The 18,387-nt window shown below is 40.9% G+C and overlaps 1 protein-coding gene across 2 annotated transcripts in view; it reads right to left on the bottom strand.

Annotated features, from left to right (window-relative positions):
- BRD7 (bromodomain containing 7) overlaps positions 1–17,063 on the bottom strand; it is a 50,467-nt gene extending 33,404 nt beyond the window's left edge. For both annotated transcript variants that reach the window (XM_018061946.1, XM_018061947.1), the window contains exons 1-2: positions 16,796–17,063; positions 16,154–16,362 (exon numbers count right to left, since the gene is read on the bottom strand). In XM_018061946.1, the coding sequence (XP_017917435.1) occupies positions 16,154–16,362; positions 16,796–16,844 (258 nt within the window). In that variant the 5' untranslated portion in view covers positions 16,845–17,063. The remainder of the gene's footprint in view (positions 1–16,153; positions 16,363–16,795) is intronic.

Here is an 18,387-nt window from a genome sequence, read left to right as displayed (position 1 = left end):
CTACTAGCTCACTGCACTATGTTACAGATAGACACGCTTGCCTGTTTCACTGGAGTTCCTGGTGGGGAGGGAGGGGTTCAAATGTTATTCAGCTCTCTACCCCCAACCTCAATAATGCCTAATACATAATATTTGTAGATTAATTAATCATTAAGAGATAGCATGAAGAAGGAACAAGAAAGCATGAGAATTATCAGCTGAAGTTCTAGGTATTATCCTTCAGATTGGTCACTTTTTAGAAGACGTATAGATAGATATCTGGGCTTTCTTGGTGGTTCAGATGATAAACAATCTGCCTGCAATGCAGGAGACTCAGGTTCAATCCCTGGGTCAGGAAGATCCCCTGGAGAAGAGAATGGCAACCCACTCCAGTATTCCTGCCTGGAGAATTCCATGGACAGAGGAGCCTGGTGAGTTAACAGTTCATGGGGTCACAAAGAGTCTTACACGACTGAGTGACTTTCACAACAACAACAACATTCATAGGTATTGATGTTAGTCGCTCAGTCATGTCCGATTCTTTTTGACCCCGTGGACTATAGCCCACCAGGCTCCTCTGTCCATGGAACTCTCCAGGCAAGACTGGAGTAGGCAGTCATTCCCTTCTCCAGGGGATCTTCCTGACCCAGGGGGTGAACCTGGGTCTCCTGTACTGAAGACAGATTCCTCACCATCTGATCCACCAGGGAAGCCTATATCCGAATATTGCTTCCAGTGCAAACTGGAAAAAAATTTCAGAACTTTGCTTTAACAGTTGACTTTATAATTCAATGGAAAAAAAATCACTTTTATTACTTTGAAGCTATACTTCATCTTCGGCCCTACGCTGAAAACAGCACCTGTCCCACAATTTAGCCCTTAGATACTTCCCCTAGTCCCCAAGGCAGAATGAGGAACACCATCCTCTGTACTCCCAGAACACTTCAATCATACCTCTGTTAGAATTTACCAGGCCATGAAGTTTATCTTTTTGTGTCTGATTCCCCAGCCTAACTCTGAGGTCCTACAGAGTAGGAACTGTACTTTATCTTTATTATTTAAGTCTAATATTATATGTAACAGGTTTTTGGCAGATAGTTGCTGAATAAACAAACAAAAAATCCTTCTATCACAGGGCCAATACTACTCTTATGTCCTTAGTCAGGAGTCCTCCTTTTCTCTTGGAAGATCCTGTGTGACTAAGAGGATCACCTCAGGAAAGAACAGCCAAGTGGGGTAAAGTGGGGAAGATTTTCTGCTGACTGGAATAAGCCATAGCAGCCCTGAGATCCTGGGTGTGGCAGATTCACACAAAAGAAGTCAAGGAACTGTGTTTTGACAGAATTCCCACTTTCTTCAACAATTATCGTCATTCATATCTCCTCTTGAGTAATAACCTATTTTACAGTTAACTAGGCAACAAAATAAGATACTAATAGTACCTACCCCATAAAACTGTGAAGTATTTAAATAGTAAAGAACTCAGAATGCTGAGCATAAACACTCAAAAGTCAGTTTTTACGAATATATATGCCTCCTGGGACCCAGTACAAGACTTTAATAAAACGGGAATCTACTGTATAGGAATGTTTAAATTTTCATTAAAAGTTTTATTTACATTAATTCAAAAAGACGTAAGACTATGTTCATTGCAGCAGTATTTATAATATCCAAAATATGGAAACAAACTGAGTGCTTATCAATGGATGAACGGAAAGAAAATGCCATGCTGAAATGAAATATTACTCAGGCATAAAAAAAAAGATGAAATCTTGCTATTTGCATCAACATCAATAGACCTTGAGGGCATTATGCTAAAGTGAAATAAGTCTGACCGAGAAAGCCAAATACTGTTATGATTTCACCCATATGTAGAACATAAAAAACAAAAAAGAAAACAAAATAAATGAAAAAAACAAACCAAACCAAAAAACCCAAACACAAAGACACAAAGCATATAGCAGTGGTTACCAGAGGGGGATGTGGAGGAGGGTGAAAGGGATAAAATGAATCAACTGTATTGTGATGGATGGGAAGTAAATTTTGGTGGTGAGCATGCTATAATGTACACAAAAGACAAAATATAATGCTGGACCAATGAAACTGATGTTCTGTTACAATAATAAAAAAATAAGTTTCACTTAACTCTAGCATTGTGAATAATGTCCTATGAATGCTTGTTGTTTTTGTCACTCACCCTGACTCTTCATGACCCCATGAACTACAGCACACCAGGCTTCCCTGTCCTTCACCATCTCCTGAAGCTTGCTCAAGCTCATGTCCATTGAGTCAGGGATGCCATCCAACCATCTTGTCCCCTGTCTCCTCTTCTCCTCCTGCCCTCAAGTCTTTCCCAGGATCAGCATCTTTTCTAATGAGTTAGTTCTATGCATCAGCTGGCCAAAATACTGGAGCTTCAGCTTTAGCATCAGTCCTTCCAATAAATATTCAGGATTGATTTCCTTTAGGATTGATTGGTTTGATCTTTTTTGATCTCCCTGCAGTCCAAGGGATTCTCAAGTCTTCTCCAACACCACAGTTCAAACGCATCAATTCTTCAGCACTCAGCCTTCCTTATGGTCCAACTCACATCCATACAGGACTACTGGAAAACCATAGCTTTTGACTAGATGGACCTTTGTCGGCAAAGTAATGTCTCTGCTTTTTAATATGCTGTCATAGCTTTTCTTCCAAGGAGTAAGGGTCTTTTAATTTCATGGCTGCAGTCACCATCTGCAGTGATTTTGGAGCCCAAGAAAATAAAGTCTCTCACTGTTTCCATTATTTCCCCATCTATTTGCCAAGAAGTGATGGAACCAGACGCCATGATCTTAGTTTTTTGAATGTTGAGTTTTAAGCCAACTTTTTCACTCTCCTGTTTCACCTTCATCAAGAGGCTCTCTAGTTCCTCTTTGCTTTCTGTCATAAGGGTGGTATCAACTTCACATACGAGGTTATTGATATTTCTCCTAGCAGTCTTGATTCCAGCTTGTGCTTCATCCAGTCTGGCATTTCGCATGATGTATGCTGTATATAAGTTAAATAAGCAGGGTGACAATATACAGCCTCGATGTACTCCTTTCCCAATTCAGAACCAGTCCATTATTTCATGTGTGGTTCTAATTGTTGCTTCTTGACATGTATACAGGTTTCACAGGAGACAGGTAAGGTAATCTGGTATTCCCATCTCTTGAAGAATTTTCCCGAGTTTGTTGTGATCCACACAGTCAAAGGCTTTAGCGTAGTCAATGAAGCAGATGTTCTTCTGAAATATCTTGCTTTTTCTATGATCCAACAGATGTTGGCAATTTGATCTCTGGCCCCTCTGCCTTTTCTAAATCCAGCCTGAACATCTGGAAGTTCTTGGTCATGTACTGTTGAAGCCTGGCTTGGAGAATTTTGAGCACTACTTTGCTAGCATGTGAAATGAGTGCAACTGTGTGGTAGTTTGAACATTCTTTGGCACTGCCCTTCTTTGGGATTGGAATGAAAACTGACCTTTCCCAGTCCTGTGGCCAGTGCAGTTTTCCAAATTTGTTGGCATATTAAGTGTAGCACTTTAACAGCATCATCTTTTAGGATTTGAAAATAGTTCAGCTGGAATTCCATCACCTCCACTAGCTCTGTTCGTAGTGATGCTTCCTAAGGCCCACTTGACTTCGCACTCTAAGATTTCTGGCTCTAGGTGAGTGATCACATCATCGTGGTTATCTGAGTCATTAACATCTTTTTTGTATAGTTCTTCTGTGTATTGTTGCCACCTTTTCTTAGTATCTTCTGCTTCTGTAAGGTCCATACTGTTCATACCCTTTATTGTGCCCATCTTTGCATGTATTGTTCCCTTAGTATCTACAGTTTCCTTGAAGAGCTCTCTAGTCTTTTTCAGTCTAGCATCTTCCTCTATTTCTTTGCATTGTTTACAGAGGAAGGCTTTCTTACCTCTCCTTGCTAATGCCCATAACTTTAAAAAAATTAAAGAAAAACACTTGTCATTTTATTCTGATAACATCCTTAGTAACAGGACTAGCCTAAATTCTTTGAGTATCTACACCTGAAGCTGACTTGCAAAGCAGTCAAAATAGAATTTGGGTTAGATTATGCTTTTCTGAAGAACAGGTTTGAGTTCCAATAAAAGAATACAGACGTCTCGTCTGAGCTATTTCAATGAAAAAATCTCCCTACACTCACTAGTCTCTTCAATATCTGCTAATACTGTTAACAGATTATCATTACTAAGGGTCAATTTTTTATCTTTCACTCAGTAAGTTTTTGACTCTCCACTGCTTACATATTCAAGTTCAAATTCCATACTCTGACATCTCAACCACCTTTTGGATCTTATCCTATACTGCTCTTCATGGATTCTGTGCTTTAAAAAAGAACTACTTATGTCCCTTATAGATACCCTCACATCTGCTCACTATCATGCTACTGTTCTTAATTCTCTCCTGGGTGTGTAAGCTTCCTTACCTTCACAGTAATGCAACATTCTGTTCAGGGGTCAGCTTCTCAAGTCAGCATATAAATGAAAACTGGGTTGTTCGATTATCTTTGAAAATACCTTAAGTAGCCCATGAAATATAATACTCATGGCCTTTTATTCATATGATCCCTTATATTTAATTGTATGATATGAAAAGAATATTTCTACTGTACTACATAATAGCTCAGAATATACTGCTGCTACTGCTGCTAAGTCACGTCAGTCGTGTCTGACTCTGTGCAACCCCACAGACGGCAGACCACCAGGCTCCCTCGTCCCTGGGATTCTAGGTTAAACAGGGGCTCTGTATCAACCTAGAGGGGTGGGATGGGGAGGGAGATGGGAGGGAGGTTCAAAAGGGAGAGGATATATGTATATTCATGGCTGATTCATGTTGAGGTTTGACAAAAAAACAACAAAATTCTGTAAAGCAATTATCCTTCAATAAAAAAAAAATTTTAATGCAAAAATCTACAGGTATACTGTTACTGCTAAGTAGCTTCAGGTGTGTCCAACTCTGTGCAACCCCATAGACGGCAGCCCATCAGGCTCCCCCGTCCCTGGGATTCTCCAGGCAACAACACTGGAGTGGGTTGCCATTTCCTTTTCCAATGCATGACAGTGAAAAGTAAAGTGAAGTCGCTCAGTAGTGTCCGACTCTTAGCGACCCCATGGACTGTAGCCTACCAGGCTCCTCCATCCGTGGGATTTTCCAGGCAAGAGTACTGGAGTGGGGTGCCATTGCCTTCTTCTCAGAATATACAGCTGACCCTAAATCGACTGTAGTGTAACATCACTATACTCTGATTTCTAAATACCAGCTCCAATGCTCCTTTCTATTCCCCTCAGTGCCAAGGAATCTAGGACTCTCAGAACTAAAATTCTGCCTCTGTTAGGGCACTGATTTTATGTTTCCATATACTGTAAAGGGATTGAGGGTTGGGGTCCATTTCAACAACTCTTTCAGACTAAACAGCTCTTTTAAGAGCAGCATTTGAGTTCTTGTGCTAGCTCTCTGTCCTTGAGCAAGTTACTTAACTTCTCTGAGCCTCAGTTTTCTCATCTATTTAAAAGAGACAATAATTTGATCCAGCAATTCTCCTTCTGGATATACATCCAAAAGAATTGAGTGCAGGATCTCAAAGAGATACATGTAAACCCATGTTCATAGCAACATTATTTATAATAGCCAAAAGGTAGACGCAAACCAAATATCCATTGATGGATGAATGGATAAATAAAATGTGATATATCCACACAATGCAATACTATTTAGCCTTAAAAAGGACAGAAACTCTAACACATGCCACAACATGAGTACACCTTGAGTGAAAGAAGTCAGTCACAAGAAGACAAATATTGTGTTACTGTATTCCACTTATACGAGGTATATACAGCAGTGAAATTCAGAGAGGTATAAAGCAGAATGGTGGCTACCAGGGGTGAGGGGGAGGCGTAGGAGGAAATGGGGAGCCGTTTCATGGGTGTGAAAAAGCTCCAGAAATCGGTGGTACGACAATGTGCGTATTCTTAACACTACCAGACACTTGAGAATGATGAAGATGGTAAATTTTACACTGTATGTATTTTATCACAATTTTAAAAAAGAGAGAGACGATAATACCAGACTTACAGGATTACGGTAAAGAGTAAAGTGAGAAAACATATATAAAGCACTAAGCACACAATCTAGAAGGTAACAGTTGCTTTTTTAACTACCAGTTATTATTTGTGAAGTGTATATGTAGTTCTTAGTAATTAAACGCAGTGGATGGTATTAAAGACTATTGCTTTATAGGAAGAAACGTTATTGATTCCATCTGTTGGGCATTTTATCAGTGCCTTACTACTCAAAAGGACATTACTAAATTTTAAGACATCTTTGAAAAATTACAGGGTTTTGTGTTGTAAAATCTGTGCTTCCCTAAAACTTTATCTTCGTATTTTTCTAAGTAAAAGAGTCTTGATTTTTATTAGGATATAATGTCCCTAACTAAAACACATTTCCCAACCTTCCTAGCAGGTAGAGTGGCTAAATGATGAATTACAAGAAGTTATGAATGCCTTTTAGAAAAACACTTTAAAAGGGAAAAGGCACATCCCTTGCATTCCTATACACTAAAAATGAAAAATCAGAAAGAGAAGTTAAGGAAACAAGCCCATTCACCACTGCAACAAAAAGAATAAAATATCTAGGGATAAATTTACCTCAAGAGACAAAAGACCTGTTTGCAGAAAAGTATAAGACACTGATGAAAGAAATAAAAGAAGACACAAGCATATGGAGAGATATACCATGTTACTGGATTAGAAGAATCAATATGGTGAAAATGACGATAACCCAAAGTAAACTACAGATTCAATGCAATCTCTATAAAACTACCAATGGTATTTTTCACAGAACTAGAACAAAAAAATTCACTATCTGTATGGGAATGAAAAAGACCTTGAACAGCCAAAGGAATCTTGAAAAAGAAGAATGGTGCCGGAGGAATCAACTTTCCTGACTTCAGATTATACTACAAAGATACACTAAAACAGTATGGTACTGGCACAAAAATAAAAATATAGACCAATGGAACAAGATGGAAAGCCCAGAGATAAACCACACACCTATGGGCACTTATCTTGGAAGGAGGCAAGGAGATACAACAGAGAAAAGAGAGCTTTTTTAATAAGTGGTGCTGGGAAAACTTGACAGCTACATGTAAAAGAATGAAACTAGAACACTTTAACCACACACAAAAAAAACTCAAAATGGATTAAAGATTTAAATGTATGGCCAGAAACTATAAAGCTCTTAAAGGAAAATATAGGCAGTACACTCTTTACATACATCACAGCAAGATCCTCTTTGACATACCTCCTAGAGTAATGGAAATTGAAACGAAAGTAAACAAATGGGACTTAATTAAAGTTAAAAGCTTTTGCACAGCAAAGGAAACAATAAACAAGATTAAAAGACAACCCTCAAAATGGAAGAAAAATAACAGCAAATGACACTGACAAAGGATTAACCTCCAAAATATATAAGCAGCTCATGCAGCTCAATATCAGAAAAACAGACAATCCAATCAAAAAATGGGAAGACAATCTAAACAGACATTTCTCCAAAGAAGACATACAAATGGCCAACAAACAGATGAAAAGATGCTCAGCATTGCTCATTTGCCTATTCAGAGAAATGCAAATAAAAACTACAATGAGGTATCACCACACACTGGTCAGAATGGCCATCATTAAAAAAACTACAATCAAGAAATGGTAGAGAAGATATGGAGAAAAGGGAACTTTCTTGCACTGTTGGTGAGAATGTAGGTTGATACAGCCACTATGGAGAATAGTATAGAAACTCCTTAGAAAACCAGAACAGAACTACCATGTGATCCACCAATCCCACTACTGGGCATACACCCTGAGAAAATCGTAATTAAGAGACCCATGTATCCCAATGTTCACTGAAGCACTTTTTACAAAAGCTAGGATATAGAAGCAGCCTAGATGTCCATCAACAGATGAATGAATACAGAAATCGTGGTATATTTATACAACGAAATATTATCCAACCATAAAAAAGAACACATTTGAGTCAGTCCTAATGAGGTGGATGAGCCTAGAGACTATTATACAGAGTGAAAGAAGTCAGAAAAAGACAAATATCGTACATTAATGAATGTAAATGGAATCTAGAAAGATGGTACTGATGAACCTATTTGCAGGACAGCAATGGAGAGGCAGATTTACAGAACAGATTTGAGGACAGTGAGGGAAGGAGAGGGTGGGACCAACTGAGAGAATAGAAAGGAAACATCTACATTACCATATGTAAAATAGATAGCAAGTAGAAATTTGCTGTGTGACACAGGAAGCTCAATTCAGTGCTCTGTGACAACCTAGAGGGGTGGAATGGAGAGGGAGATGGAAGGGGGTTCAGAAGAGAGGGCACGTATGTATACCTGTGGTCGGGAAGATCCCCGGAGAAGGAAATGGCAACCCACTCCAGTATCCATGCCTGGGAAATCCCATGGACAGAAGAGTCTGGCAGGCTACAGTCCATGGGGTCACAAAGAGTCAGACATGACTGAGCACGCACACACCTAGGTGGCTGATTCTTGTTGATGTATGGCAGAAACGAACACAATATTATAAAACAATTATCCTCAAAAAAAAAAAAAGAAAAGGGCAAGGGCATGTTTTATTCTTTTCTTGTGCCTTTCCTCCTTTCTGCTATTGGAACTGACAGAAGAGCCACCAGTTCCTCAGAACCACATATACTCTAGCCCCTTTCAGACCCACAGGTGTCACGAAGCTAACCTTCCCCAAGAAAAAAACAGGGGTAGCTGCTGTTACTAAAACTCCCTGGAGATCCAGAGCACAGCTTGGAGAGAGGTGTTCTTCTGTAGTGTTCCGTCCCCCTCCCCAGTCCAGTTTGAAAAAAAGGGATAACCCAAAAAGCTTCTACAGAACCAATGACACCCCAGAAATGTCTCATGGTTCTCCCTGAGACCTGGGAGAGTGGGACCTGGGCAAATTCACTTCACTTCTTTGAGTTTCCACTTTACCCTTTATACAGTGCTTCCCTCACAGCGCAATTGGTAAAGAATCCGCCTGCAATGCAAAAGACCCTGGTTCGATTCTTGGGTCAGGAAGATCCCCTGGAGAAGGGATAGGCTACCCACTCTAGTATTCTTGGGCTTCCCTGGTGGCTCGGCTGGTAAAGAATCCGCCTGCAGTGCGGGAGATGTGGATTCAATCCCTGGGTTGGAAAGATCCCCTGGAGAAGGGAAAGGCTGCCCACTCCAGTATTGTGGCCTAGAGAATTCCATGGACTGTATAGTCCACGGGGTTGCAAAGAGTCAGATGGGACTGAGCAACTTTCACTTTTCACTTTCACAGGGGAAATCATTAACCTACCTGCTCTACTCTGCAGGGTATTATGTCCACATGAAATGGTAGATGCAAAAGCATCTTAAATTGCAATGAAATAAAAATATGTAGGTGGCTGCTGCTGCTGCTAAGCCGCTTCAGTCGTGTCTGACTCTGTGCGACCCCATAGACGGCAGCCCACCAGGCTCCCTCGTCCCTGGGATTCTCCAGGCAACAACACTGGAGTGGGTTGCCATTTCCTTCTCCAGTGCGTGAAAGTGAAGTTGCTCAGTCGTGTCCGACTCTGTGCGACCCCCATAGATGGCAGCCTACCAGGCTCCTCTGTCCATGGGATTTTCCAGGCAAGAGTACTGGAGTGGGGTGCCATTGCCTTCTCTGATACAGGTGGCTAATGACACTCAAAGCCACAGTCAAGAAAGGGCAGAGGGAGAGACCTGCCGGAACCTATCTTGAAGATAGCCCTATAAAAGGATACAAAGAGATGTGAACAGTGAGGTTCACTGCAGCATTACCTGTAACATTTAAAAGTTATATAAAATAATTAAAAAGATCATACACCATGACCAAGTAGGTTTTATCCCAGGGATGCAAGGATTCTTCAATATCCGCAAATCGATCAATGTAATATACCACATTAACAAATTAAAAAATAAAAGCCATGTGATCATCACAATAGATGCAGAGAAAGCCTTTGACAAAATTCAACATCCATTTATGATAAAAACTCTCCAGGAAGTAGGAATAGAAGGAACATACCTCAACATAATAAAAGCTATATATGACAAACCCACAGCAAACATTATCCTCAATGGTGAAAAACTGAAAGCATCTCCCGTAAAGTCAGGAACAAGACAAGGGTGCCCACTTTCACCACTACTATTCAACATAGTTTTGGAAGTTTTGGCCACAGCAATGAGAGCAGAAAAAGAAATAAAAGGAATCCAAATTGGAAAAGAAGAAGTAAAACTCTCACTGTTTGCAGATGACATGAGCCTCTACATAGAAAAAGATTCCACCAGAAAATTACTAGAGCTAATCAATGAATATAGTAAAGCTGCAGGATATAAAATCAACACACAGAAATCCCTTGCATTCCTATACACTAATAATGAGAAAAGAAAAATTAAGGAAACAATTCCATTCACCATTGCAACGAAAAGAATAAAATACTTAGGAATATATCTACCTAAAGAAACTAAAGACCTATATATAGAAAACTATAAAACACTGATGAAAGAAATCAAAGAGGACAATAGATGGAGAAATATACCGTGTTCATGGATCAGAAGAATCAATACAGTGAAAAAGAGTATACTACCCAAAGCAATATACAGATTTAAAGCAATCCCTATCAAGCTACCAATGGTATTTTTCACAGAGCTAGAACAAATAATTTCACAATTTGTATGGAAATACAAAAAACCTCAAACAGCCAAAGCAATCTTGAGAAAGAAGAATGGAACTGGAGGAATTAACCTGCCTGACTCAGGCTCTACTACAAAGCCACAGTCATCAAGACAGTATGGTACTGGCACAAAGATAGAAATATAGATTAAAGGAACAAAATAGAAAGCCCAGAGATAAATCCATGCACCTATGGAGACCTTCTCTTTGACAAAGGAGGAAAGAATATACAATGGAGAAAAGACAATCTCTTTGAAAAGTGGTGCTGGCAAAACTGGTCAACCACTTGTAAAAGAATGAAACTAGAACACTTTCTAACACCATATACAAAAATAAAACTCAAAATGGATTAAAGATCTAAACGTAAGACCAGAAACTATAAAACTCCTAGAGGAGAACATAGGCAAAACACTCTCCGACATAAACCACAGCAGGATCCTCCATGACCCACCTCCCAGAATACTGGAAATAAAAGCAAAAATAAACAAATGGGACCTAATTAAAACTTAAAGCTTCTGCACAATAAAGGAAACTCTAAGCAAGGTGAAAAGACAGCCTTCAGAATGGGAGAAAATAATAGCAAATGAAGCAACTGACAAAGAACTAATCTCAAAAATATACAAGCAACTCCTGCAGCTCAATTCCAGTAAATTAAACGACCCAATCAAAAACTGGGCCAAAGAACTAAACAGACATTTCTCCAAAGAAGACATACAGATGGCTAACAAACACATGAAAAGATGCTCATCATCACTCATTATCAGAGAAATGCAAATCAAAACCACAATGAGGTACCATTTCATGCCAGTCAGAATGGCTGCTACCAAAAGTCTACAAGCAAGAAATGCTGGAGAGGGTGTGGAGAAAAGGGAACCCTCTTACACTGTTGGTGGGAATGCAAACTAGTACAGCCACTATGGAGAACAGTGTGGAGAGTCCTTAAAAAACTGGAAACAGAACTGCCTTATGACCCAGCAATCCCACTGCTGGGCATACACACCGAGGAAACCAGAATTGAAAGAGACACGTGTACCCCAATGTTTATCGCAGCACTGTTTATAATAGCCAGGACAGGGAAGCAACCTAGATGTCCATCAGCAGATGAATGGATAAGAAAGCTGTGATACATATACACAATGGAGTATTACTCAGCCATTAAAAAGAATACATTTGAATCAGTTTTAATGAGGTGGATGAAACTGGAGCCTATTATACAGAGTGAAGTAAGCCAGAAAGAAAAACACCAATACAGTATACTAACGCATATATATGGAATTTAGAAAGATGGTAATGATAACCCTGTATGTGAGACAGAAAAAGAGACATAGATGTATAGAACAGTCTTTGGGATTCTGTGGGAGAGGGAGAGGGTGGGATGATTTGGGAGAATGGCATTGAAACATGTATAATATCATATATGAAACGAATAGCCCGTCCATGTTTGATGCAGGATACAGAATGCTCGGGGCTGGTGCACTTGGATGACCCAGAGGGATGGTATGGGGAGGGAGGTGGGAGGGAGGTTCAGGATGGGAAACACGTGTACACTCGTGGGGGATTCATGTTGATGTATGGCAAAACCAATACAATATTGTAAAGCAATTAGCCTCCAGTTAAAATAAATAAATTTATATTAAAAAAAAACTCATTGTAGGTTTCAGTGGGTAAGAACAATATTGGTAAATAGTATATATAAAGAACTCAATTATGTTTTTGTTCAGCAATAAAGCACTAAATTTCAATTTCTATGTCTTAAAAAATAATAAATAAAAGTTATATAAAATATGGTACAGCAATATAATCAAATTCAGTGTATTTAATAAAAAGATGATAATTGATAAAACAAGAAATGAAAAGTATATTAGCTGGCATAACAGCAGTAACTGCCAGAGCTAAAACCAGAAGTGGTTAAAAGGAGTTACTTCAATTTCCAGTTAAATGAGATGGTGGGAAGAAAGAGTAGAGGAGACCACAGAGGATAAAAGATGTCACCACATTTGGGAGATGAAAGGCAAGTGGAGGAGTCTCCAGATCAGAGAAAACAAGATACCTCCTGCCTGCAAGGAAGGAGACACCTGTGAAAAAAGTTCTAACCCCAGAAACCTGGGAAAGGGTAAAACTTTGGTGGTTCCTGATTGAAGTGATCAGGTCCCTGTTAGTGATGCCCACAGTGAAGTCTATCAGCTGACAAACTTTGTCTAGGCACAAAGCACATAATCTGCCCTTCTGCGCTTCACATTTAAATAAAAAATAGATTACAAAGGCCTAACATAACTAAATGATGGTTCTGACGCTAAAGGAAGAGATGGAATAAATAAACTGAAGGAACTTGAGGGGAAAATAGAGACAATGCAAGGAGAAAAAGAAAACTTAAAAGAAAAAAAACCCCATCAATTTATATATCAGAGAAAAAAAGATACCACATGTAAAAAGAACAGGATGCTATTCAAACAAGGATGGTTAGAGAATATGAAAAAGTTCTTGGAAACTCAAAATACAAGATCTGAAATAATACTGAAGACCAGAGCCAGAGGACAAAGTTCAGGAACTCTCTTTGAAAGAAGAACACAAAAAAGCAGAGGAGAAAAAAGAAAACACACGAGAAAATTAGAGAACCAGTTGAGGAGTCCAACATCTAATAGCAGGGGCCCTGGAAAGAGCGGAGAGAGAACGGAGGAAAGGAAATTATCATAGAAATACTTCAAGCAAACATCTCGGAACCGAAAGTAACAGAGCACTGAAGACAATGGAAAGATTCTAAACGTTTTCAGAGACCACATAATGGCCATGTTCAAAGAACTAAGAATCTGAAGGAAACAGACTTCTCAGCAGCAAATCTGGAAGTGAAAAACAAGCAATGCTTTCAAAATTCAGGCATAAAATAACTTCCAATTTGGAGTTCCATGCTGAGTCAAACCATTAATCATAGAGATTAATATCTATGAGGAGAGTAAATGAGAGTACAATAAAATTTTTCAAACACGTAAGAACTTATCTACCTTCTATGAATGCTTTCTTAGGGGGTTTGTACAGTTAAGACTCCACCACAACGAAGGAGTAAATCAAGAGAAAGATATGGGATCCAAAAGCAGGAAAAGGAGTTCCAGGAGGTCTAATCAACTAATCCAGATTAGAGCAGGTAGTGACAGAGATGGATGGATGCAAGACGGATGTTTCAAAAAAAAAAAAAAAAAAAAGGGGGGCGTGTTTGCCCACGTGAAAAACAGAAGCTAGGTGGCTTTTACAAATCTGTTAAGAGTTTGAAGAATTAGTACTTAACAACCAAACAAATGAAAGCAATTAGCCAACTGGTCAATAGCAGACTTGTATTTGTATATTACATTTGTCTCCAATAAACAATAATTAGAAATGAACACTGAATACTGAATTTACTAAGAACTGAGATGTATCCACAGTGGGAGAATGCAGGAAGGGAAACTGGGGGCATGGAGCTATATAAGGACATTAATTTAAATTCTCATCTTCTGTAACATAATGTCAATAAAAGATGTACAAATAAAATTAGTAAACAGCAACATAAACCAACACTTAGAAATGGAGATAAATATCCAAAGAAAAAACTAAAAAGTTTGGGAAGGATGGAACAGGAGTCTGGTTTTGTTTAAATGTATTAATAGTACTCTTGACTTTTTAAAACTATGCTCATAAACTACTTTATCCTGTAATAATGAATAATTAAAAAACAATCCCCCCACAACAAAACTGGTTACTTCTGGAGAGAAATGACTAAATGAGATACCTGAGTGAGGAAAACTTTTTCTCTCGTCCTTCTTGTTCACTTCTGTATTACTTGAATTAAAAAAAATCATATGCATACATGGCTTTTACAATTTAGGGAAAAAACATTTGAAAGTTCTATGTATTGTCACAGTCTCCTTCTCCAATGCAGGTAGACAAAGGCAATAAACACTGGAGCAGAAAGACATAAATAGGAAATTCCAAAAAGAGACTTTGGAGAAGGCAATGGCACCCTACTCTGGTACTCTTGCCTGGAGAATCCCATGAATGGAGGAGCCTGGTAGGCTACAGTCCATGGGCTCACTAAGAGTCGGACACGACTGAGCGACTTCACTCACTTCACTTAATGTGTTTAATCACATGGTCTAGAACATTCCTGTTGTATATATAAATATTAGAAAAATATAAAAATAAGTCTACAGAAATTTAGCTTCAAGTTCAGTAAATGATTCAATAAGTCACTTGGTGACAGGTTAAATTTGGGAAGTGCAGAAGTAGTCGAGGAGAATTCCAGGTACATATGTGATCATCCCTGGAAGGAAAGTTTATTATTACTATTTTATCCAGATGACAAACAGAGATGGCAGTCAGTTTCTTTCTTCCTTTCTAGTAACTGCATATGGTTAAGAAAATGCTCATTTTTGTTACTGCTGTCATATCCCTTGAAGGTTTCTGATCAAATTATCTCTTCAACAGACTCAGACTTTGTCTTAAAAGTTGAAAGTTGTTCATTATGTATTTGTCATTACGGTATTTCAGAACAAAATTTGAATCCCATTTTGGAGAAGGCAATGGCACCCCACTCCAGTACTCTTGCCTGGGAAATCCTGTGGGCGGAGGAGCCTGGTAGGCTGCAGTCCATGGAATTGAGACGAGTCGGACACGACTGAGCAACTTCACTTTCACTTTTCACTTTCATGCATTTGAGAAGGAAATGGCAACCCACTCCAGTGTTCTTGCCTGGAGAATCCCAGGGACAGGGGAGCCTGGTGGGAAGCCGTCTATGCGGCTGCATAGAGTCGGACACGACTGACGTGACTTAGCAGCAGCAGACCCCATATACTTTTTTAAAAAATTTATTTTTAATTGGAGGTTAATTGCTTTACAATATTCTGTTGGTTTCTGCCCCGTATCAACATCAATCAGCCACAGGTATACATATATCCCTTCCCTCTTGAACCTCCCTCCCAGCTCTGAGAAAGGGAAGAAGAGGGTAGTGTGAATTAAGAGAGCACACTGAAACATTTACATTACCACATGTAAAATTGGACAGTCAGTGGGAATTTGGTGTATGACGCAGGGGGCTCAAATCTGGTGCTCTGTGACAACACATTTAATTTTGAAATGACTGTTTTCCACAAACGTCGAACACTAAGCTTTGCTAGAGCATGACTTTTACCTTTCCTAGATGGAAAAACCACTCTTTGAAGCAGCTCCTGAAAATGAGGACTTAGCTGTTCACTCACCTGAAACTCATAGATGACTCATGTTTCTATTCTGCCCTCAAAGTCAGCCCGATTTTATAGACGTTTCAGCATCTCATTTGACACAAAGGAAAAATACAGTGAGGTTGGCAGGGGGAGGCGGCAACGCTCAGAAAAGTACCACCTTCAAAGCTGAAGCAACGCAACGACATTTTACCTTTACACGTCTCCGTTTTCTCCCCTTTTCTTCCCCTGGAATCTGCTTCTCTCCTTTCTTTCTCTTTTTCCGCTTTCTCTCTTTGTGTTTGTCATGATCGTTTTTGTCTTCAAAGAGGCTGGAGTCGTGCCCAGAGCTGCCCGTGGAGAGCTCGGTAACTTCGTTCCCTCCCACTTTGAGGACTAGCTTCAGGGGCTTCTCTACATACTCTTAAACGAAACGAAAGAGTCTCGATTAAAGGAGAGCCTCTCCGGGCAGTATCCACAACGCAGAGTAAAACTGGGTAGGGAGAGTCAGTCTGAGGCGCACAGGCAGAGGCGGCCAATGGCACGCAGTGGGCGCCCCTCGACGCACCTGTTGAATGACGGACACTCGCCAAGTGGACGCCCCGAACGCTCCCCGGCCCGCCTCACACCTCCCAACCGGAGACCCGCCCCGGCCGGAGGTCCCGGGTTCGAACGCCGCCCCGCCTGGGGGGGTCTGGCGCGGCTCAGGCGGGCCGCGCCCCCTTCGCGGGCCCAGGCCTGCCCGCGGGAGGTGCGACCCCCGGCCCGCCTCGGAAGCTGGAGAGTTGTCTCGAAGGCATGAAAACTCCACCGAAGGGCAGTGGGCTCGCCGCCCCCCACGTGGCCCACTCCTCACCCTCGTAGAGGTGTTTGTCCGACTTGTGCTTCTTGTGCTTCTTGCCCATGTCCGATCGGGCCCCGGTGCCCGCCCCCCGCGCCAGGCCCAGGCCGTGCGGCGCCGCTTCCGGTCCGGGCCAGGCGAGCGGAGGGCGGGAGCGGGGCCCGCGAGACCCCGCGCCGCGAGGCAGGGGGACGGCGTGCGCCCAGCGGCGCGAGGCCCCCTCACAAATAGACCCAGCCGCGCCCGAGCGCGCGAGACCCAGCCGGAGCCGCAGAGCGGCGGCAGGTTGGCGAGCGGCCGGCGCGGAAGCGGGAGAGAGGGCCTGCCGCGCGCGCAGAGAGTGGTCGGCTGGGCGTGGCGGCCCCTCGCGGCTGGAGGTGGCATTGCACCCTGAGGCCTGGGGGCGGAGTCCGGCTCGTGGGTGGGGCCAGGGCGGGGTCCACCGCTCTGAGATCCCCGTTTTTCTGTCGGCCTCCTTTCCTCTCTATCTCTTCCTTTCCTGTCTTGATTCCTTCCCTCTCTCCCTCCTCTTTGCCCCTGCTTCCTTTCCTCCTTTTTCTTATCTTTTTATCCCCTTACTTCCTTTCTGACTCCTCCCTTCTCTCCCGCTTTCCCTAGCGTCTATCTTCATTTTAACGTTTGTTGAATCCTGTACTGGACGCCAGACCCAGGAAACCCAGAACATTGGTAGCGGAAGGATTCTAATCTCTAAAACAGAACAAAACAAACTTATATAATGATATGTAAAGACCTTCAAGACCTTAATTAAAACAATACCAACAAAGTATGGAGCAGAGTGTATTCAGTAAGGTGCATTTATGGAAATAAACGTTGGTATCTGGATAAAAAGGCTGTGACGGATGCACAAGAACTGTTAATAGTGGTTATCTCAGGAGACTAGGACTGAGTGGAGTTGATTGGTTTGGTTTTACGCTTCTCTATATTTTTGGAAAATTTTCTCACTTGCATATTTATTATTTTTTGAAATGAAAGAAAGTTTAGAAATTAGATTGAAAAAATGATGAAAATAATCTGGATCCCCACGAAGCAGAGGTCCAGACTAACACTACTGATCTGTTAATGTAGGTCCACTCCTCTTTCCTGCTTTAAGCCCTGCTTCTCCTTGACTTTATGCTTAGATGCTGAACCCTACTCATGAGATGAGTTATTCACAGTTTTGCTCATTGGCATTTACCTGAATATTAAGATGTGTTTAAGAGACCGCACCCAGGGATGATGGCTGAAGAGAGACAAAATAATGTTGATATTTTTTGACATGACAACCTTGTAAGGTAGAAAAGGAGAAATATATTCCCATTTTACACATGAGGAAATGGATGCCCAGAGAAATGAACTAAGTTGCCGCTTACTGGTAGGGCCAGGATTCAAATCCAGGTTTTCTAAATCTGAATCATAAGCTCTTTTTATTTGTGAATATGATGAAAGGCGTCTTGACTGTCTCTATGTTTAGGCTTACAGTGCACTGTGTGTTTCCAGATAAACCTATACTCACAAGAAAGGAACTGACATCAGTCATTTATACTTAAGAGTTTCGACCTCTGGATCACTTCTCCCAGAAAGATGTGTAGCTTTCACTTGAACTGCAA

This window comes from Capra hircus, chromosome 18 (assembly GCF_001704415.2).
Source record: "Capra hircus breed San Clemente chromosome 18, ASM170441v1, whole genome shotgun sequence".
Classification (NCBI taxonomy): domain Eukaryota; kingdom Metazoa; phylum Chordata; class Mammalia; order Artiodactyla; family Bovidae; genus Capra; species Capra hircus.
This window is presented reverse-complemented; position numbering and strand designations above follow the sequence as displayed.